At 36.2% G+C, this 24,211-nt stretch overlaps 1 protein-coding gene across 1 annotated transcript; it reads right to left on the bottom strand.

The window, feature by feature from the left end:
* Positions 1-19,097: 19,097 nt before the first annotated feature.
* On the bottom strand, positions 19,098-19,523 carry LOC144438742 (steroid 17-alpha-hydroxylase/17,20 lyase-like). The gene has a single exon (XM_078127896.1). It carries the CDS (start codon positions 19,521-19,523, stop codon positions 19,098-19,100), a length of 426 nt encoding a protein of 141 aa, XP_077984022.1.
* Between the last annotated feature and the right edge of the window lie 4,688 nt (positions 19,524-24,211).

The raw sequence follows: 24,211 nt of genomic DNA on the forward strand, positions 1-24,211 counted from the left end.
CGTCCTTAAAGTCTAAAATATACATAACGCATGGCCAATGGCCAAATGATTATTTCTGGGCGTGACCATGCCCTAAAAGTATTCTTAAAACATTGATGAATGATCACTATGAATCCTAGATATTTATGAAATGCAGACCGTCGTCTCATGTATTCGAGTATGCTTGGAATCCTGTGTGGTCTAAATCCGATATCCTTGAGACAGTCTATTGACCTTTCAGTCAAACTAGGACATGCGATGTTGTTAAAATATTAAGTTTACTGAAATATAAATATGTCATCTGTGACACTTTCCCCTCTTTCCAAAATTTGTAACGCCCTCGTTACAGACTAAAATATCTAAAAAATAATTTACCCTTCATAAATGAAAATTGAAAAGAAGTAATTAATGCTGTTTCGTATGAAGTGTTAGAAATGTAAAATTTATACGACCCTTGGAAACTTAGATTGCTAAAATCTCAAATTCCGAACCAGATATACTTATTTCGTCAACATGTACTTCAATGAATAAATGACATCAAAGAGAGACATCACAGATAATTCGAAAATTGAATCGTAGAATAATTATATCCTGAGTTGGCTATTGAATTGTGTACTTCTCAATCACATCACAAACATACGTTCGACTGGCCAGTCTTTTTCAATCATTCACACAATCATACTGATAGATATGACCATCCATAACGTACTGTTCGGGCCCCCTCTATTTTCATTAACACTACCAGACAAGTACAGTCATCAATAGAATTCTCAGGTCTAAAGAACTTTGCTAGGAATTTTATATCTGCAGCATTTAAAAGTTGAACATAAAGAAATATAAATATAAGAATGTTTTAATGTTGACCAAGTTATACCCGATTCATCGTGTACATAACTAAATTATAACATAAGTATTCCTATCTGAAAGGAATGTAGGTATCTGTCTCGTAAAATCAAATGATGACATTAAATATCTATGCTATGAATAAATATTAACTCTTAAATATTTTATCACGCTAATATTGAAAATTGTCACTGACAAATGGTCAGCATGCCATATTCGTGATCATATTCCAAATTGAATCTTTAACTGCAGACGAAATCAATATTATGAAAAAATGGTGTAGCATAAAAGTGTGTGATAAACTATTTATGTCATTGACGTCGTCTGTGTTTAGTGAAGTCAAAATTAACCAGTCAATGTTATTCAAGTAATCTAAGTCCAGTAACTTGTGATTTCACCCTGATATCAGCTATCAAGAACACTGACCTAAATGTATTGTCTTACAGCTATCCTTAAGTTACACTAACTAATCAGCTGTTACAGTCATCAAGAGAAGTCAGTTGCGCCAACACCATCATTGTCGTGTAAGAAACCCTACGTCATTATTTAAACATTACAGGCATCTTAGCTGTTCATCCATGTTTAAAATTTGACATCTTCAGTATGTTAACGACTTATACAGAACTATTAAGACCATTAATATTAATCCAATAAGTCAATTTAGTTTTCATTACAAGTAACCTGATTGACCATAAGTAGGTTGGCAATTTTCTCATTGCAATTCAATATACCCTTTGAATCAATACCACTAGAAATTATGCACGCAGCTCAAGTGATAATGGTCCTTTCTGAGGAATTTCATAAATTCTTGCGGAATTTGAAAGGAAATTTGTATAGACATTAACACAGCTCATTTCGGTCGGATCTCTGTTTTACACCCAAATTCGAATTCAAATAGTTATCTTGTACAGCAGATTCAATAAAATACTATATCAATTTGGTTCCTTCCTTTACCATAGGAACCTTAAATCACAAAATCAGACTCAACGTGTGAGCAAAGCATTTATCTGTAGCGTTTCGGCTCACTACAACTCAGAGTCAACAAAACTTCGAGGAGTTTCCAATACTCCATACTTCAAGAAATATCCTTATTAAAACTAAAATTTTCTCCATAGATAAATCAATAATATTCTTTCTGCTTGTACGCGACCATTGAGATGTATAACAGCATCACTGAAATGATTGTGGTAAGAAAATAGATTTCAAAAAGTGTTCATCGTCAAACTAAATCGAACATACAATTATTATTTCTTACACGTCTCTCATGATTAGCTTTGTACACACAGTAACAAACTCGCTGATCGTGAATAGAAATGAATTGAGCAATAATAATAATGTCAATCTTGAAAAAAAATTTACTACCGTATGATTAATGAGTTCTTTGTCCATCAAAAGTCTTAAATATGTACTTCACATGCAAACTGCTGCGTTCTGTATAAGCGTCCGATATTTTTTGTTGAAAATTAAAGTGTTCTTCATACTCGTGCTTGTAGCAATCGAATGTCAGCTGGTCGCGTTGATGGCTTCACTTCAAGTTTGTCATAGTCGTTATCGTTGTCTCATTATTCAAAATTCGACGCTTTCTGACACATTCTCTCCTTCTGCAATTTTATATTCCGTTACTGCGATGTTATCAGTTCTAGTTCGTGTAGGATTCCCACCATTTGGAACATAATCGTTAAAGTTTCCTTTCGAAAAGTCCTTGAATCTTCTCCGCATCCCTTTTTGTACAAACTTTTTCTTCTCGTGCAAGGCCAGATTTCCATCATTGTTTCTTCGTTACAGTGTTAATTTGTTTTACTCACCCAGCGGGGTTGTGCTTTTCTTCTTAAAGGTTGTCGGTAAGTCTTCGTAAGGTTCAAACTTGGTTCATTATACACACAAATGGTTGTTCAAGCCCCGGATCTCCATCAATATTACTTTCTGTTGTTCGCACACAGCTGATAGACCAAGTAATAACGCCCGAATCACTCTCATATCTCATATCCGACTCAACTTCTGTATGTACGTACCAGGATCACACTTGAACTTTAAAGGGAATTAGCTCAGACTACACAGTTTGTGTATAAATCTACACTCGAGACGAAGGCAAAACCCAGCATAGTGCCTCGTTCATTGACTTCCCGCGAAGCCAAGTCCTCTAGCCAAAATTGAAGTGCCTGTCCGTCCCCATGCAGTGTGCTTTATTGACGTCCTTAAAGTCTAAAATATACATAACGCATGGCCAATGGCCAAATGATTATTTCTGGGCGTGACCATGCCCTAAAAGTATTCTTAAAACATTGATGAATGATCACTATGAATCCTAGATATTTATGAAATGCAGACCGTCGTCTCATGTATTCGAGTATGCTTGGAATCCTGTGTGGTCTAAATCCGATATCCTTGAGACAGTCTATTGACCTTTCAGTCAAACTAGGACATGCGATGTTGTTAAAATATTAAGTTTACTGAAATATAAATATGTCATCTGTGACATATGTATGCATGTCTCTCTGGTTGGTTGTTTGTTTTAGTAGGATATATACCATGTTATGATTTAAATTAAGATTTATGAAAATATTTTCTACTGGTCCAAGGTCCATTCGATTTTGTGGGTCTGAATTATTGTGAATGTGTATTGTATGAACGGCATCAACCATAGAACTCTAATAACTGAGATTACGTACAGAAATATCTAAGACTAACTATGAAATATTCTGTCAATGCTATGTACGTAATGGTGATGTCTGGCATTGTTCAGTGCAATTGTTTAACCATTAATGGTTCTCCTTTCATTACAGCAACGACACTTTAATACCACTGTCTTTGTGTGTCTGTTAGTAACAATGGTGCTAATGTCTTATAGGGTGATAAAGGGACATTTGGATAACCTGACAGTGATCGTGATGAAAATACATGCCGACATTTGACAGGACAGTAACAAGTAGTAGCCGACAATTGATTGACAACTCAGCACATATTATGAGAAAGATTTGCCGACAGTTCATTATTTCATCGCTCACACATCCAGTTAAAGTCTACAAGCCAAGGAATCTCAGGCATCGGGGAGTAAATGTTACTATTATAACAAGAAGTTTACTAAAGTGCAAAAAGTACACACATACGACTAAGCAATTATTGGACACGAAGAAGTATTGCATATATACCAACGGGTTAACTTACATGAGGGGGGGGGGGGGAGGGGAAGAGAAGGGATCAAACCCAGTCTGTTGCATAACATGTGACAGTCCGCCGATCCCGTTTTAAATTCTAAAAAGTGGACATCCTTCAATTTCCTTTCTCTAAATTATGTACCCCCTGTTCAAAATTTAGACCGACATGAAAAGGGACACGCGTCCCAGGATCAATTGTGAGAACTCGATCCCACAGCTGCCACCACATTGCTAATTCTTAAAACATTGGTTGTTTCCCAGAATCACCATTGCAATGAATTTGTGTTACGGCACTGCATTAAATAATTCCTGCATTTGGATCTAGCTGACAGAGCTGGGCACACTACCGCCATTATTTGAACCCAGGTCAACATCCCCCCCCACTCCACCGTTTTATCCCCAATAGTTACCACACTGTTCCCCCTTTACTCAAAGAGACCCATTGGCATTGCTCTCCAGGCTCACATCACAACTAACGCATGTCTGTCAGCGCGTACTTGACTGGAATGTTCCGATATTACGGTAAAACGGTGGCAGTGGTGGGATGTAGCAACAGAGGGACACGACACTGGTGGCCGTGGTGCGGGGTGCCAAAATACCCTTCCCCAATGTAAAAAAAAAAATATATATGTTACATAATTCTGTTTCTACAGTGAGTCAATGCAATTCCTTTAAAAATTGAATTAGGAGAGGACCGATAACCGATTTGCGAAATGTGGCCCCTAAATATGAATTTGAAGATTTAATGATGCCTTTACTTGCATGTACTATTACTTTTATATCATATAAACAGTTTTTGTGAAGTTAACATGATTGAATTAAATTACATTTTGATTAATATGACACATACAATTCACATGAGCACGTTATTTTAATTAAAACACATTGCAGTATCCACCAATGCAATTAAAATGCATTTAATTAAATCGATGCTTCTAATATTAAAGCCAGAGGAACAAATTGTGGATGGAACGCAGTATCTTGTAATTAAATTATATTTAAAAAAATAAAATCGACGCTTTTTAATTAAGAAGGCACAACAGATGATCATTTTAAGTGCGTGCTTCATTAAATAGACATTTCTTTGAGATGGGGATACTGATTAGCAAAGACGAATTCAAACGTGGCATGCATCACTGAGGTATCGGCAATACATTACAATCACCGGTCTCCGAGCTCTAACCGTTGGGGGCGCCGTTCACTTTTGAGCCAGCTTTAGTCCGGGCGCAGAAACTTTACACAACTTGAACATTGTGAGAGTAAGCGATCACTTTAACATTAAAGTGTTGTATAATCTTCTTTCATATATACATGACAGTCCTCAAAAACATCTATTGTAAGGAATCATTGTTAAGTTTTTTGGCTGTACTGTACGTCACACTCATCATATGCAAATCCACAAAATCGCCTTCCCTTTTCCTTTTACTCAGAATAGGAATTTAAGAATGGGAATTTAACAAACATCGCATTTATAGTGAATGTGTCCTTACAATCGTATTTATGGTTAAGATGCGCCTTTCCGACAGCTAATAAGGTGATAACTTGGACACCATCCTTGTGATCTATTCAGACAATGACAAAGATTTACCGACAAATGATTGACAGCTCCTAGTGACGTCATTTTAAATGTTGCACAGTGTCAATATAGGTATGAGAATTGGATGAGATTGTCTAAATTTAGTTAAGGTCAATTTCAATTTTTTTTACGTCCAGCTGTTCCAGTCAACTATTTTCACACCTATATACATCAAATGCATGTCTGACAGTGTACAGTTTGGCGAATAGGAATTAAATGTAAGACTAATTACCGTTAATTCTTGGTTTGAAATGAGGGTCATGATAAGAATGAGTCGATAAACAGTTTCTTATAGGGTAAATACAAGCCACAGTATGTAGCGTCATAAATGTCTCCAACCTCTTGGGTATATTTTACCAAGGTCGAACACTTCCGATTTGAATATAGGTGCATTACAGAGGGAGATGATTTAGGATTCTGAACGGTGAGAACTGATATTTGTTACCGTTGGGATTTGGCCGTCACGAGGAGGGTAGTAATGGTAGTAATGGTCATGGAAATATAGCAAACATGTGGAAAAAGCATTATGAGAGTCTACTTAATTCTGTCAAAAACAGTTGTGATAAAGCATTTGTTTTGTCCTCGTTTGACAGAGTTGATTTTCATGATGCAATGGTGGTTACTGCCAATGAGATTAAAGAGTGTGTAAACAAACTTGAAAAGGGAAAAGCATGTGGTAATGATGGCATCGCCTCGGAGCACCTGATTTATGCTGACCCTATTCTTACTGTTATTTTGAGCTTGTGTTTTACTAGCTTTTTCATCCATGGTTTTTTACCAGAGATATTTATGCATGCAGTTATTTGTCCCATTGTGAAAGACAAGTCTAAGGACCTTACATCAGCGGATAATTATAGGCCTATCGCATTGGTAACGGCCATTTCGAAATTGTTGGAATTGTGTATTTTATCACGTATTGTAACTTGAATTGAAACCAGCGATCTACAATTTGGATTTACAAGTAATTACTCTACAGATATGTGTATTTTTGTACTCAAAGAAATTATGGATTTTTACAAGAGACATAATACACCTGTATTTTTGTGTTTCATGGACGCTACAAAGGCTTTTGATAGGATTAATCATTGGACATTATTTAGAAAATTGATTTGTAGGGACATTCCATCATTTATAGCCCGCATTTTACATTATTGGTATAGTAAACAATTATTTTTTGTACGTTGGGCTTCTGCAGTGTCAAACCCCTTCAATGTTAGTAATGGTGTGCGACAAGGTAGCATTATTTCACCTAAGCTTTTTGCTGTATATGTCGATGATCTTAGTACGAAGCTTCAGTCGGCTCGCGCTGGATGTAACTTGGTAAACACTGTCATAAACCACTTATTCTATGCAGATGATCTAGTTTTGATCTGTCCTTCAGCGAAAGCACTACGTAAATTGATAGGTATTTGCGAGCATTATGGAAATGACCACGATATTCTCTTTCATACTACCAAAACAGAATGTATGGCTATTTTCCCGAAGTCTTGGAAACCGGGTAGAATTCCCCGCGTATTGCTATATGGCAAACCTCTGCAGTTTGTGAGTACTAAAAAGTACCTAGGTTATATTGTGTCTTCATCAGGGGAGGACAACGCAGATATACAAAGGCAGCTTCGTTGTGTAGATGCTCGAGCCAATTTGATCGTACGTAACTTCCGTCATTGCTCTCAAAATGTGAAATGTACCCTTTTTAAAAGTTTCCTGTATAGTATGTATTGTATTAACGTGTGGTGTAACTATAGCACTAAACAGATATCCACCTTGAAAGTGGCCTATCATAATGCGTTGCGTTTGATTTTTGATCTTAAACGTGATGTTAGTATCAGTCATAATTTTGTAATTAGGAATATCCTCAATTTTACTTCATTGCAACGTAAGTTGTTATTTACATTTTGTGAACGTTTAACGGACGGCAAGAATACTGTTATTTACAGTTGTGTACATTCTGATTCCTATTTCCATTCTAACTTTTGGAAACACTTTAGGTCGATTCTTTATTAGTGCTTTTTGTAGTTTTTAGACTTTAATTTATGGAAGGTTTTCACTCCAGTGTTACATTTTAGTGCTTTTTCTTTTCTTTTTATTTGTATGGGCCGCTGGCCTGAAATAAAGAATAATAATAATAATAATAAATACAACAGTTGTTGAATTTCCTCCTTACCTTCCTAAACAACAACAACAACAACAACAACAACAACAACAACAACAACAACAACACATGTATTGTAAAATGGATTTTCCATTTCCGAGGTACAGCATAAACATGGTTGATTTTGGAATATGATAGATTTTGAACGTAGAAGTGACAAGTTTGATATATCTTGGTAGACTGCCTGATTACAGTCCAAACATATTATGTTGATAGTTAAACATGATGTTGAACATTTCTAAACTGAAAAACCAAGTTCATCCAAGATGTCAATAATTTCTGATCTGGACGCTTGGAGACGAAAATGGAGGCAGGTCAGTGGTGGCAAAGATGACTTTAATACATGTTGACGTCATTGACAGACGTGGCACCATGATGACCTTGAACATGGGAGTACTGAGGTACAGCATACATGGTTGATTTTGGACGATTGGTAGCTTTTGAACGTAGAATTAACAAGTTTGGTATATCTTGGTAGAGTGATGACCGTCCAAAGTAAAGTTTGGTACTCATAGATTTGCATAAATTGTCACGTGCTAAAAAGTTATAACCGAACCCTCAAAGGACGTGTGAGGTGTTAACGAGACGAAAGATGACACGTACAGTTTCTGTGAAGTAAGAACTGCAACTCATCTTTTTGTCAATGAATAAATGAATGAATGAATGAATTAGTTAGTGGTTGTACCCTTTGGAACGTTACATTGTTCACTTTCAAGTTTTCCTCCTTGTGACTTTCTAGTCTCTTTGCAAATCAAGGGGTTATACGTAAGATAAGACGAGCAAACTGTGGAGCCGAGTTACAGACCCTGGGAGTACTAGTGGATAATATTTTTTGAGCATTAACAAGCTAACGCTCAATACCTCCGCCCATGTGGGTTATACTTCCATTCTTCACCAGTTTGATGGCGACTATGTTTTCATCTGGCTGGCTGGCTGACTGGCTGGCTAGCTGTCTGTCTGTCTGTCTGTCTGTCTGTCTGACTGACTGACTGACTGACTGACTGACTGACTGACTGACTGACCGACCGACCGACCGACCGACCGACCGACCGACCGTCCGTCCGTCCGTCCGTCCGTCCGTCCGTCTGTCTGTTTGTTTGTTTAAGGGATATGTAGAATGATCGTACTTGTATTGTTTTCTGTACTTTTTGCTCGTGAAAGTACGGCCCCAGAGAGCACTGCAAGTCCTCGAGCAAATACCCAACTTTTCCACACGTGCACTGACCTGTCATAGGGTTCTGCTGCCGAAGTAGAAAGGCCGGGGGTGTCAATCCTATGTTCTCGCAGTAGTATTAATATATATCAGTGAAGCCATATTATGATTAAAAAAATAATTATTTTGTTCTCGACCAAATTTGTCTGTAGTTCTGCTATACAACTTTTGTTCATGCCTAAATCGTAATCCGCATCTAAACCCGGACCTTTAAATCCACAGTGGTATATCTCCTCTTATATCAAAGAGATTTTGACGACACCGACTTACTAGTAGTACTTTTGCCAAGACCATACCGACAAGACACCATCATGATTACGATCAATTCAAACAATGACGAAGATTTACCGACAGTTGATAAGGTGATAACTGGACACCAATCCTTGTGATTAATTAAGTTCAACAGCAGAAGTCAGTTACAAAGACTTACCGATAGATGATTGACAGCTCACAGTGACCAAGGAGCCATTTTGATAATTGGGCAGTGCCAACGTTGGTGCTAATTAATTAATCGTTTATCGAAAGAGAGGCTGGTGTAAGTGTGTGTCGGTACACGCGTCAGCAGAAGACAAAGAAAAAGACTTACACATAGATGATTGACAACTCCTAGTAATTAAAGTGTCCTTTTTCAAATTGTACACTGTGTCAAAACTTGTTCTTTTGATTAATCATTTTATCCAAAAGATAGGTATTTGTGTAAAAGTGTCGATTGCTCATTGCTACTCGTTGGTTACTATCAGATAAATGTATACTATCATTTCGACGAATTAGACATAAACTCGTCATCGGAAGATGGAGAGAAATGATTGACAGTTAAATAGTGACAATAGTGTCATTTTGAGTTAGTCGGTGCCAATGTTGGTTTTATCGATATAGTTAAAATATTATGTCTTACTCGTTTATCGCAAACAGTGTATGTCTGTATGAAGAAAAGTACAAGATCCAACCCTTAGAATGTCATTTTATATATTATTATATTGAATACACCGTGCAAGTATTACTTCAGAATTATAATGTTAGAGAGACGGGTATGGGTTTGCTTGACGGTTATTTCTGTATTATGACCAAGTTAATGTGGGGAAATTGGGGACATATATTTTTATTTCAGTCATTTATTTATTCGTGGAAGGGGAGGGGGTAGGGTTAAGCTACTGCCACCGTGTAAATTATGACTCCCCGAATCACCTTTCTCGACCAGTATAAGTGCATGACTACAGAAAAAATACGGTGGCCGAGACTTCGGGGGTGTGAAGTTATGTACTGTATGTATTATGATAACACTTTCACATACAACCATACATACATACATACATACATACATACAACCATACGTACATACATACATACATACATACACACAACCATACAGTGTATATCAAATAATAGATGTAATTTATTCTTGGGAAAATAAGTGAAATATGTACAATTGATAAAATTACAACTTTTAAATGTATTGTTCAGACGTTTTCTGGACTGAATTACTGAACGCAAAGTTCAAATGTTATCTCTGACTCGTGAGAGTGACGGTTAATTCTTCCGACTGGTTCGAAGGGCATCTGCGTTGTTGATACAGGGATCACAGGGGAAATGGAGACGTTTTCTGACGCGTCGTAACTGTTCACGACGATTTGAAAACCAGTTCTGTGGGCAAGAGGAAAAATAGACATAGTTAGTGTGGCAGAGGTGGTATTACGACACATGTTTGTAGTTAAATTGATCTTGAAAATTAACATCAATAATGATGATGGCGGTGATCAGGAAGGGACCACAGACTCAAATCATAACACGTTGTTGGCAATGTTGTATACTTACATTTACGAAGTCAAAGGTCAACCCAGTCACTTTCGCCAATCTTCGTCTGACGTCACTGCATGGATACCGTTGTGTTCTGAATGTGGTTTCTAAGACCTCTTTTTGCTCATGACGAATGGCAGGTAAACATCTATGGGTGATGTATGATCTGATAGTCAACACTGAGGGCGCATGGTTGATACGAATCCAGTCAGCTACAGAAAGTTCCTCATCTTCGTGGATAATCATTGGTGGAGACAGTGTGGGAATATCACCACTTTGGTTTGACGGTGTATAAAATAACTGGTTATCAGTATCTGTAAAATAAACGTTAAACACATTGTTAGTATATTCACTCAATTCTGTACCAACTCGAGATCTTATTCTAGAAAAAACAAAGATAGAACATTTCCCTGGGAAACAACACGAACGATAAATTGTCATTCCTTACACCTGCGTTGATGTATAGTTTAACATTTCACGAACGTTAACGTACCATTGCAAAGTTGTTTAACTGAAACCTATCGTGCGTCTATACAATTCTACCTTCAAGTGGTAAATACTTGACATAAATAATGAGTGATGTGAGGAGCAATGTCTCTGGACGTAATTACCTGAAAACCCAAGTTCATCCAAGATTTCACCAAGTTCTGATCTGGACACAGGTTCTGATGACGTTATGTTGCTAGGAGACGAGAAGGGAGGCAGATCAGTGGTAGCAAAGATGACTTGCATGTCAACGTCATCGACAGACGTGGCACCATGGTGAACTTGAACGTGGGAATACTGAGGTACAGCATACATGGTTGATTTTGGACGATGATAGATTTTGAACGTAGAAGTGACAAGTTTGGTATCTCTTGGTAGAGTGATGACCGTCCAAGATAACGTGTGGTACTTTATAGTCATGGAAACAATAGCTTTGCATAAATTATCACTTAATAAACAAGTTATACTTCATTGGATGACTGATCTCGGGCGGAATCTTCCTCAAAAGTCTGAGGTGTTAACGAGACAAAAGATGCCGGTTTCTGTGAAGTAAAGAACCTCAACTTTCGGTTTTCTTTGAGCAGTGGGTTTTCAATGGAATAAGAAGTGTGCACTTTTTGGAGGTTAAATTTGTCTTTCTTGTCAAGTTTCAACCCCCGTGCAGCTCTGGTATTTAATTTAGGCGAATTGATTGTAACGTACTAACGAAATGACCAGCAAACGTCGAGTTACGGACTGGGTAGCACTTGAGGGTAATAAACTAGCAATTTTTGTGCGTGAACAAGTTGACTAAAGCTCTTTGACAGAGGTTTTGTTGTCATCTGTCTGTCTGTCTGTCTGTCTGTCTGTCTGTCTGTCTGTCTGTCTGTCTGTCTGTCTGTTAACTCGTATGTATGTATGTGTGTGTGTGTGTGTGTATGTATGTATGTATGTATGTATGTATGTATGTATGTATGTATGTATGTATGTATGTTTCTCTGGTTGTTTGTTTGTTTGTTTTAGTAGGGTATATACCATGTTATGATTGGATTTAAATTAAGATTTATGAAAAGATTTTCTACTTGTCCAAGGTCCATTCGATTTTGTGGGTCTGAATTATTGTGAATGTGTCTTGTATGAACGGCATCAACCATAGAACTCTAATAACTGAGATTACGTACAGAAGTATCTAAGACTAACTATGAAATATTCTGTCAATGATATGTACGTAATGGTGATGTCTGGCATTGTTCAGTGCAATTGTTTAACCATTAATGGTTCTCCTGTCATTACAGCAACGACACTTTAATACCACTGTCTTTGTGTGTCTGTTAGTAAAATTGGTGCTAATGTCTTATAGGGTGATAACGGGACAATTGGATAACCTGACAGTGATCGTGATGAAACTACATGCCGACATTTGACAGGACAGTAACTACGGCAACAAGCAGTAGCCGACAATTGATTGACAACTCAGCACATATTATGAGAAAGATTTGCCGACAGTTCATTATTTCATCGCTCACACATCCAGTTAAAGTCTACAAGCCAAGGAATCTCAGGCAAAGAAGTTTGCTAAAGTGCAAAAAGGACACGTGTGACATACGACTAAGCAATTATTGGACATGAAGAAGTATTGCATATATACCAACGGGTTAACTTACATGAGAGGGGGGGGGGAGAGAGAAGGAATCAAACCCAGCCTGTTGCATAACATGTGACAGTCCGCCGATTCCGTTTTAAATTCTAAAAAGTGGACATCCCTCAATTTCCTTTCTCTAAATTATGTACCCCCTGTTCAAAATTTAGACCAACATGAAAAGGGACACGAGTCCCAGGATCAATTGTAAGAACTCGATCCCACAGCTGCCACCACATTGCTAATTCTTAAAACATTGGTTGTTTCCCAGTATCACCATTACAATGAATTTGTGTTACGGCACTGCATTAAATAATTCCTGTGTTTGGATCTAGCTGACAGAGCTGGGCACACTACCGCCATTATTTGAACTCAGGTCAACATCCCCACTCCACCGTTTTATCCCCAATAGTTACCACCCTGTTCCCCCTTTACTCAGAGAGACCCATTGCTCTCCAGGCTCACACCACAACTAACGCATGTCTGTCAGCGCCTATTTGACTGGAATGTTCCGGTAAAACGGTGGCAGTGGTGGGATGTAGCGACAGAGGGACACGACACTGGTGACCATGGTGTGGGGTGCCAAAATACCCTTCCACGATTAAAAAAAATAAATTAAAATATAAGTTAGATAATTTTGTTTTTACAGTGAGTCAATGCAATTCCATTAAAAATTGAATTATGGGAGGACCGATAACCAATTTGCGAAATGTGACCCCCTAAATATGAATTTGAAGATTTAATGATGCCTTTACTTGCATTACTATTACCTTTATATCATATAAACACTTTTCGTGAAGTTAACATGTGATTGAATTTAATTACATTTTGATTAATATGACACATACAATTCACATGAGCACGTTATTTTAATTAAAACACATTGCAGTGTCCACCAATGCAATTAAAATGCATTTAATTAAATCAATGTTTTTCATATTAAAGCCAGAGGAACAAATTGTGGATGGAACGCAGTATCTTCTAATTAAAGTATATTTAAAAAAAATAAAATCGACGCTTTTTAATTAAGAAGGCACAACAGATGATCATTTTAAGTGCATGCTTCATTAAATCGACATTTTTTTGAGATGGGGATACTGATTAGCAAAGACGAATTCAAACGTGGCATACATCACTGAGGTATCGGCCATACATTACAACCGCCGGTCTCCGAGCTCTAACCGTTGGGGGCGCCGTTCACTTTTGAGCCAGCTTTAGTCCGGGCGCAGAAAATTTACACAAACATTGTGAGAGTAAACGATCCCTTTAACATTAAAGTGTTGTATAATCTTCTTTCATATATACATGGCAGTCCTCAGAAACATCTATTGTAAGGAATCATTGTTAAGTTTGTTGGCTGTACTGTATGTCATACTCAGCATATGCAAATCCACAAAATCGCCTTCCCTTTTCCTTTTACTCAGAATAGGAATTTAAAGAATGGGAATTTAACAAACTCCGCATTTATAGTGAATGTGTCCTTACAATCGTGTGAATGGTTAAGATGCGCCTTTCCGACTGCTAATAAAGTGATAACTTGGACACCATCCTTGTGATCTATTCAGACAATGACAAAGATTTACCGACAAATGATTGACAGCTCCTAGTGACGTTATTTTAAATGTTGCACAGTGTCAATGGAGGTATGAGAATTAGATAAGATTGTCTAAATTTAGTCAGGATCAAGATCAGCTGTTTTTACGCCCAGCTCTTCCAGTCAACTATTTTCACACCTATATACATCAAATGTGTGTCTGACAGTGTACAGTTTGGCGAATAGGAATTAGATGTAAGACTTGCAAATTTATCTCACCGTTAATTCTTGGTTTGAATGAGTCGATAGACAGTTTATTATACGGTAAATACAAACCATAGTATGTAGCATCATAGATGCCTCCAACCTCTAATGGGTATTTTACCAACACTTCTGATTTGAATCTAGGTGCATTACAGATGGAGAGGATTTAGGATTCTGAACGGTGAGAACTGATATTTATTAACGTTGGGATTTGGCCGTCACTGGGGTGGGGTGGGGGTCCGTTGAGTAAATTGTGAGCCCACGATTAAAATTTCTCGACCAGCTTCACCGTGTACAACCATGGGAAATATGGACGCCTAGACTTGGAGACGAGAAGTTATGTACATTATCTTGATAGCACTTGCACGCACACACACGCACACACACACACACACACCTACTACTTGCAAGCTTATATATAGACAAGTAACAATAATTAACAATAAAATAAGTAAAATGTGTACAATTGATAATCACATTTAAAGTAATAAAAAACAACACAGATGTTTTCTGAACTGAATTACTGAACGCAAATGTCAAATGTTATATCTGATTCGTGTGCTTTGATCGTTAATTCTTCCGACTGGTACGAAGGGCATTGTACAACCGACATTTGTAATAATTGCCGAAATTTGTAATAAACCGAAATTTGTAATAAAATTGCTGACATTTGTAATAAATTGCCGATATTTGTAATAAACTGACGACATTTGTAATAAATTCTGTGAACGACAATTGTAATAAAAATTGCCGATATTTGTAATAAATTTCAGAAAAAAATGTGTAATAAACCTGCCGAAACTTGTAATAAAAAAAGGTTAAGGGGGTTCCTCTCTGACTTTCAAAGAAATGGAGTTACTCATTCTAAACTTAGAAAGGATTTAAAATATCGTCATTACAGGCTTCCTAGAATTAATTTACAACAATTATGTCAGCCACTTGGATCTTTGGGGAATCTTTGTCAATCAATCAATCAATCAATCAATCAATCAATCAATCAATCAATCAATCAATCAATCAATCAATCAATCAATCAATCAGTCAATAATAAGTCTACTTATCTACCTAGCTACTTACTTACCTACTAGTACCTACATTATATACCCAGCAGTACTCAATGTGTACCGACCCATCAGTTCAAATCATAATTCACTTGATGAACACGTCGTGCTTTATTGAACGATTGTAAATTTTGATCATTGGTGGACGTGTTGTTAAATTGACTTTGTCAAAAGATAACTTGTCGGTTGGTTGGTTGGCTGGCTGGTTGGTTGGCTGGTTGGCTGGTCGGTTGGTTGACTGACTGACTGACTGACTGACTGACTGACTGACTGACTGGCTGGCTGACTGACTGACGGAGGGATGGAAAGACGGGCGTATGGAGGGGAGCTAAAAAGTAATTTCAATCTGTTTTCTAACCTGATTTTATCTAGTTCTTAAATCTTACTTCCTCTAGTGTACAAGCGGCGAATGCATGAGTTGTTTGTGATTGTGAAGGCTTCTGAGTGATGAGTGAATATACGAACGAGCATCATCAATCCATCACTTGATCAACACTTCGTGATTGTATGATCGAATGTATATATTTTAATCATTGCGGACAAAGTGTTGGTTGGTTGGTTAGCTGGTCGGTTGACTACCAACAAACTGATTTCTCTAGAAATCTTAGAAACGGCGATTTCACAACCAAATTTAGAGTGCATTTGGGGGCAAAAATTGAAAGCTTCATAATGGCTTGATAAGTAATTGGTATGAGTATTTAAAAAAAAACCAAATTAGTTAGTATATCAATAAGTCTACACGGACATATTCTTGTCCGTGAGTGTGAAGAGATTAATATGCATAAAGGCGAATATTTCAGACATCATACATTATATCTCACCAAAGTCTAGCGACACACATACCAGTTTCCAGGTTCGATTATTGTTGGTCTGTGAACTAATTGTACTTATGTATAAAAAGAAACATAATCGCTTGCCAATATTTGCCTGATGGTTTTATTAACACAAACCTATGACAGGCCAACCAACGATAAACTCTGATATATAAAGGAAGAATTTTGGATTTGAATCATAGAAGTAAATACATAACAATATAGTTCTGTATCAATTTTTGGTGCTAAATACCGGCGCAAAACTTCCCTGGCTTAACTTGTAGAATAAGTTCTTACACAGGGAATTTTGATAAAGTTTCTTAGATCAAGGTGTTTAATTTGTTGAAATCTAGGATTGGTGAAGATGAGGCACTTATTTTGTAAATTTTTACTGTCAGTTTTACTTCAAATGTCGTTACAAATGTCGGCATTTGTGTTACAAATGTCGGCAATGTTATTACAAATGTCGTTAGTTTATTAAAAATGTCGTCAATTTTATTACAAATGTCATTAGTTCATTACAAATGTCGGCAATTTTATTACAATGTCGGCAATGTTTTTACAAATGTCGGCAATTTTATTACAATTGTCGTTAGTTTATTACAAATGTCGTTAGTTTATTACAAATGTCGATAGTTTATTAAAAATGTCGGCAATGTTATTACAAATGTCGGCAATTTTATTACAAATGTCGTTAATAAGTTATTACAAATGTCGGCAATTTTATTACAATTGTCGTTAGTTTATTACAAATGTCGTCAATTGTATTACAAATGTCAATTTTATTACAAATATTGTTAGTTTATTACAAATGTCGTCAGTTTATTACAAATGTCGGCAATTTTATTACAAATGTCGTCAGTTTATTACAAATGTCGGCAATTTTATTACAAATGTCAAAGTTTATTACAAATGTCGGCAATTTTATTACAATTATCGTTAGTTTATTACAAAGGTCGGCAATTTTGTTACAAGTTTTCAACAACTTTATTACAAGTATATTCGTAATTGGTACAAGTCTCTGTAAATATACAAAACAAGTTGTAATGTTATATATAGTGGCCACAACAACATTTGGCTGTGCTATTATAAAACATTCTACAAGTTCAAAATTGAAATACACAAAATAATGATTTAATTGAAATGGAGATAAGATTTCATTATTTTAGAGAAAGGGATTGAGGAGACGTTATTCTCCCCTTTTTTCTGTCCTTCATCTAAATAAATCAGAACTCATGAACTCATTCCCGGCTCTACTGGTGAACTATCCCTGAAATCCTTTCCCTATCAGATTTAAAATGATGAACTACTGCCCAGAGTGCACACCTCACTAAACCATGCACATCCTCGAAAACGCCACTAAAATTGAATAGATTAATGAAGAATAGAAAATCACTGTAATGATATGGAAGGGGGCTGCTGTACTCAAACATTGATAGTATAAGTCAAATCGATACACATCAGTGGCGACAAATCTCACAAATTTCATGTAAATGTCATGCAAACACATATTTTCTAATATATTCTGTCGAATTGCTCAGTATCCACGGCAGCTTGCAAAATATAACAAAACTCCGCTAAGAATTACACAGTGTACATTCATTCATTCATTCATTCATTCATTCATTCATCCATCCATCCATCCATTAATTAATTTGTTCGTTCGTTCATTCATTAATTAATTAATTCATCCATCCATCAATTAATTAATTAGTTCCTTCAAATGAATGGCATGCACCCATCAATTAACTAATTAATTAATTTTTTCGATCATTCATTCATTCATTCATTCATTTCTTTGTTCGTTAATTCGTTCGTTTGTTTGTTCAATCATTCTTAAACTTCCTCATCACATACCATACATACATACATACATACATACATACATACATACATACATACATACATACAAACATACATATATGCGGATTGATTGAAATAATAATAACTTGTTTAATTGTTCAATTAATTATTATATTAATCAATTCAATTAATGCTTGTTAAATCCACTTTCGTTTGACGAGATGTTTTTGCGATCTTGTATTTCTTTATTTAGATAATGTAATTTCTTATTACAAATTTCGGCAATTTTATTACATTTTTTTCCTGAAATTTATTACAAATATCGGCAATTTTTATTACATTTGTCGTTCATAGAAATTATTACAAATTTCAGCAATTATTACAAATGTCGGTTTTATTACATGAAAAACGTGATTTTTATTACAAATATCGGCGTTATTACAAATTTCGGCAATTATTACAAATGTCGGTTGTACATGGCACCCACAAGCTTTCCGCAACAATATATTACAGCTTGACTGTATTAAGTGTGTTTGTACTTCGAATTCTATAGTTTATTGATCATACATTTTACTCATGTCTAGAAATGGCTAGGTTTTAAAAAATAATATTGAAGACTATGATTTCGAATGTAGAAAAAAACAATGCTTGCGAATGTAAAATTAGCAACAAGCTCGAGATGAGAGTTGTACCCAATCTGAATCAACAAGCAGACTGGCAAAACACAATCCTGTGACGTTTGATTTATTAAGTGTATTCTCAAGTAACCATGGTGCTTTAACATATGGTGTAAGAATCATATGAATGCTAGATATTAACATGTCTGTTTCCTACAAGCATTTTGAATGGTTTGGGGCTGTACGTTGCATTAAATATTCCCTCTGTGGAAGGATTACCATGACTAGGGGACACTTTTACTTCAAATTGATGCAGCAAACGAGCAGCAATCAGGAAATACTCCATTCTTGCAAGCATTTCTCCAAGACATGCACGTCTACCCATACCAAACGGTGTAAAATTCATCTCATTAAAAGAGACACATTTACTCGTGTTGGGATCAATAAATCGCGCTGGTCTGTAAACATACGGATCTTTGAAAACATCTGGGTCGTGATCTATGGCCCAATGATTTGGGATGATGAGTGTGTCATCAGGAATTTGACATCCATTGACAGACGTGGTGCACAGAGTGCGATGTAATAAACTAAGAGGCACTATTGTGTGCAAACGCATGGTTTCATACATGGCAGCCTTTAGATAAGGTAAATTGTCGTGATCTGCATACACTGGACGACGATCAACACCAACGACGTCATCGATTTCTCGTTGGATTTTCTTCTGTATTTCAGGATGTAACATCATATCTACCAAGAACCATTTTAAGGTTGTTTCGATAGTTTCAGTGCCTGTGAAAATTCCAGAAATTTCAAAAAGGGAAATATTATAGTGTCACATGGCCTATTCAAAGAAGAATAAATTCTATTGAAGTTCAGTTGTTCTGTCACAGATGACATATTTATATTTTCAGTAAACTTAATATTTTAACAACATCGCATGGCCTAGTTTGACTGAAAGGTCAAAAGACTGTCTCAAGGATATCGGATTTAGACCACACAGGATTCCAAGCATACTCGAATACATGAGACGACGGTCTGCATTTCATAAATATCTAGGATTCATAGTGATCATTCATCAATGTTTTAAAATTACTTTTAGGGCATTTAACGCCCATGAAAACTCTATATGGAGTGCATTAATTATTTGGCCATTGGCCATGCGTTATGTATATTTAGACTTTAAGGACGTCACAATAAAGCACACTGATGGGGACGGACAGGCACTTCAGATTTGGCGAGAGGACTTGGCTTCGCGGGAAGTCAATGAACGAGGCACTATGCTGGGTGTTCGCCTTCGTCTCGAGTGTAGATTTATACACAAACTGTGTAGTCTGAGCTAATTCCCTTTAAAGTTCAAGTGTGATCCTGGTACGTACATACAGAAGTTGAGTCAGATATGAGATATGAGAGTGATTCGGGTGTTATTACTTGGTCTATCAGCTGTGTGCGAAGAACAAGTAGTAATATTGGTGGCGATCCGGGGCTTGAAGAACAGAAAGTAATATTGATGGAGATCCGGGGCTTGAACAACCATTTGTGTGTATAATGAACCAAGTTTGAACCTTACGAAGACTTACCGACAACCTTTAAGAAGAAAAGCACAACCCCACTGGGTGAGTAAAACAAATTAACACTGTAACGAAGAAACAATGATGCATGAGAAGAAAAAGTTTGTACAAAGAGGGATGCGGAGAAGATTCAAGAACTTTTCGAAAGGAAACTTTAACGATTATGTTCCAATGGTGGGAATGCTACACGAACTAGAACTGATAACATTGCAGTAACGGAATATAACATTGCAGAAGGAGAGAATGTGTCAAAAAGCGTCGAATTTTGAATAACGAGACAACGATAACGACTATGACAAACTTGAAGTGAAGCCATCAACGCGACCAGCTGACATTCGATTGCTACAAGCACGAGTATGAAGAACACTTTAATTTTCAACAAAAAATATCGGACGCTTATACAGAACGCAGCAGTTTGCATGTGAAGTACATATTTAAGACTTTTGACGGACAAAGAACTCATTAATCATACGGTAGTAAATTTTTTTTAAAGATTGACATTATTATTATTGCTCAATTCGTTTCTATTCACGATCAGCGAGTTTGTTACTGTGTGTACAAAGCTAATCATGAGAGACATGTGTAAGAAATAATAATTGTATGCTCGATTTAGTTTGACGACGAACAATTCTGGAAATCTATTTTCTTATCACAACCATTTCAGTGATGCTGTTTTACATCTCAATGGTCGCGTACAAGCAGAAAGAATATTATTGATGATTTTTCTATGGAGAAAATTTTAGTTTTAATAAGGATATTTCTTGAAGTATGGAGTATTGGAAACTCCTCGAAGTTTTATTGACTCTGAGTTATTGTGAGCCGAAAACGCTACAGAAATGCGTTGCTCACACGTTGAGTCGGACTGTGTGATGTAAAGTTCCTACACAGTAAAGGAAGGAACCAAATTGATATAGTATTTTATTGAATCTGCAGTACAAGATAAATATTTGATTTTCAAATTTGGGTGTAAAACAGAGATCCGACCGAAATGAGCTGTGTTAATGTCTATACGAAATTCCTTTTAAATTCTGCAAGAATTTATGAAATTCCTCAGATGAACTGTTAATCGTTCGAACTTCCAATTATGGGGTCACCAAAGGGCAAACAAAAATGTCCATAATCATTTATAGATACAAAGAAAATTGCACCCATATACTCGATGAGAAAGGACTATTTTCACTTGAGCAGCGTGCATAATTTCTAGTGGTATTGATTCAAAGGGTATATTGAATTGCAATGAGAAAATTGCCAACCTACTTATGGTCAATCAGGTTACTTGTAATGAAAACTAAATTGACTTATTGGATTAATATTAATGGTCTTAATAGTTCTGTACAAGTCGTTAACATACTGAAGATGTCAAATTTTAAACATGGATGAACAGCTAAGATGCCTGTAATGTTTAAATAATGACGTAGGGTTTCTTACACGACAATGATGGTGTTGGCGCAACTGACTTCTCTTGATGACTGTAACAGCTGATTAGTTAGTGTAACTTAAGGATAGCTGTAAGACAATACATTTAGGTCAGTGTTCTTGATAGCTGATATCAGGGTGAAATCACAAGTTACTGGACTTAGATTACTTGAATAACATTGACTGGTTAATTTTGACTTCACTAAACAAAGACGACGTCACTGACACACACTTTTATGCTACACCATTTTTCATAATATTGATTTCGTCTGCAGTTAAAGATTCAATTTGGAATATGATCACGAATATGGCATGCTGACCGTTTGTCAGTGACAATTTTCAATATTGGCGTGATAAAATATTTAAGAGTTAATATTTATTCATAGCATAGATATTTAATGTCATCATTTGATTTTACGAGACAGATACCTACATTCCTTTCAGATAGGAATACTTATGTTATAATTTAGTTATGTACACGATGAATCGGGTATAACTTGGTCAACATTAAAACATTCTTCTATTTATATTTCTTTATGTTCAACTTTTAAATGCTGCAGATATAAAATTCCTAGCAAAGTTCTTTAAACCTGAGAATTCTATTGATGACTGTACTTATCTGGTAGTGTTAATGAAAATAGAGGGGGCCCGAACAGTACGTTATGGATGGTCATATCTATCAGTATGATTGTGTGAATGATTGAAAAAGACTGGCCAGTCGAACGTATGTTTGTGATGTGATTGAGAAGTACACAATTCAATAGCCAACTCAGGATATAATTATTCTACGATTCAATTTTCTAATTATCTGTGATGTCTCTCTTTGATGTCATTTATTCATTGAAGTACATGTTGACGAAATAAGTATATCTGGTTCGGAATTTGATATTTTAGCAATCTTAGTTTTCAAGGGTCGTATAAATTTTACATTTCTAACACTTCATACGAAACAGCATTAATTACTTCTAAGACTTTTCAATATTTTCAATTTTCATTTATGAAGGGTAAATTATTTTTTTAGATATTTTAGTCTGTAACGAGGGCGTTACAAATTTTGGAAAGAGGGGAAAGTGTCACAGATGACATATTTATATTTTCAGTAAACTTAATATTTTAACAACATCGCATGGCCTAGTTTGACTGAAAGGTCAAAAGACTGTCTCAAGGATATCGGATTTAGACCACACAGGATTCCAAGCATACTCGAATACATGAGACGACGGTCTGCATTTCATAAATATCTAGGATTCATAGTGATCATTCATCAATGTTTTAAAATTACTTTTAGGGCATTTAACGCCCATGAAAACTCTATATGGAGTGCATTAATTATTTGGCCATTGGCCATGCGTTATGTATATTTAGACTTTAAGGACGTCACAATAAAGCACACTGATGGGGACGGACAGGCACTTCAGATTTGGCGAGAGGACTTGGCTTCGCGGGAAGTCAATGAACGAGGCACTATGCTGGGTGTTCGCCTTCGTCTCGAGTGTAGATTTATACACAAACTGTGTAGTCTGAGCTAATTCCCTTTAAAGTTCAAGTGTGATCCTGGTACGTACATACAGAAGTTGAGTCAGATATGAGATATGAGAGTGATTCGGGTGTTATTACTTGGTCTATCAGCTGTGTGCGAAGATCAGTAGTAATAGTTCTTTGATATGCCTGTCTGGATGAAAATATCCCTACTTGGTATAGTTATTCGGTTAGTGTAGAGTGGGACTCAGGAACGCATGTCTGTAAATCGGATGACACCAATGCTTTCAGTGGAAATGTATTAAAAGGCATAAGAGAATGGTCGTAAAGTTACTTATTTCTAGAGAAGTTATTTTTCAAAAGAATAATGACAAAATAATTCAGCACAAAAGGGGAATTAAGTGGATCAGTGGGTTTATGAATGGGTAGTACCGTGGAGATACAATTTTTCATATTGTCCACAAAAATAATGGCCTCCTTAGGGGATGAAGACAATATTTGAACAATATGTTAATTAAATATATGTATCCTTTTCACTCGTTTCATTTATATTGTGTGCCACTTTCTGAACTGTGATTCTGACATAAAGAATATCAAGAACAGTAGATTCTTTCTGCGTTCATGCGTGTTGAGGATCTTTCTTTATCGAAATTCTACTACTGTTCAGTAGTAACCTATGACTCTAGAGCATTAAAGTATGAGTTAGGTGTATATCAATCTTTCAGAACGGACGATAAAGTTATTCTTTGACCTAAAGTCATGTTTGATTATTAAAATGATTAATGTGTTCCCGTAAAATGTGGAAATCAAGACGGCATGATTTATATGGCAAAATTTATTT

This window comes from Glandiceps talaboti, chromosome 8, assembly GCF_964340395.1.
Source record: "Glandiceps talaboti chromosome 8, keGlaTala1.1, whole genome shotgun sequence".
NCBI lineage: Eukaryota > Metazoa > Hemichordata > Enteropneusta > Spengelidae > Glandiceps > Glandiceps talaboti.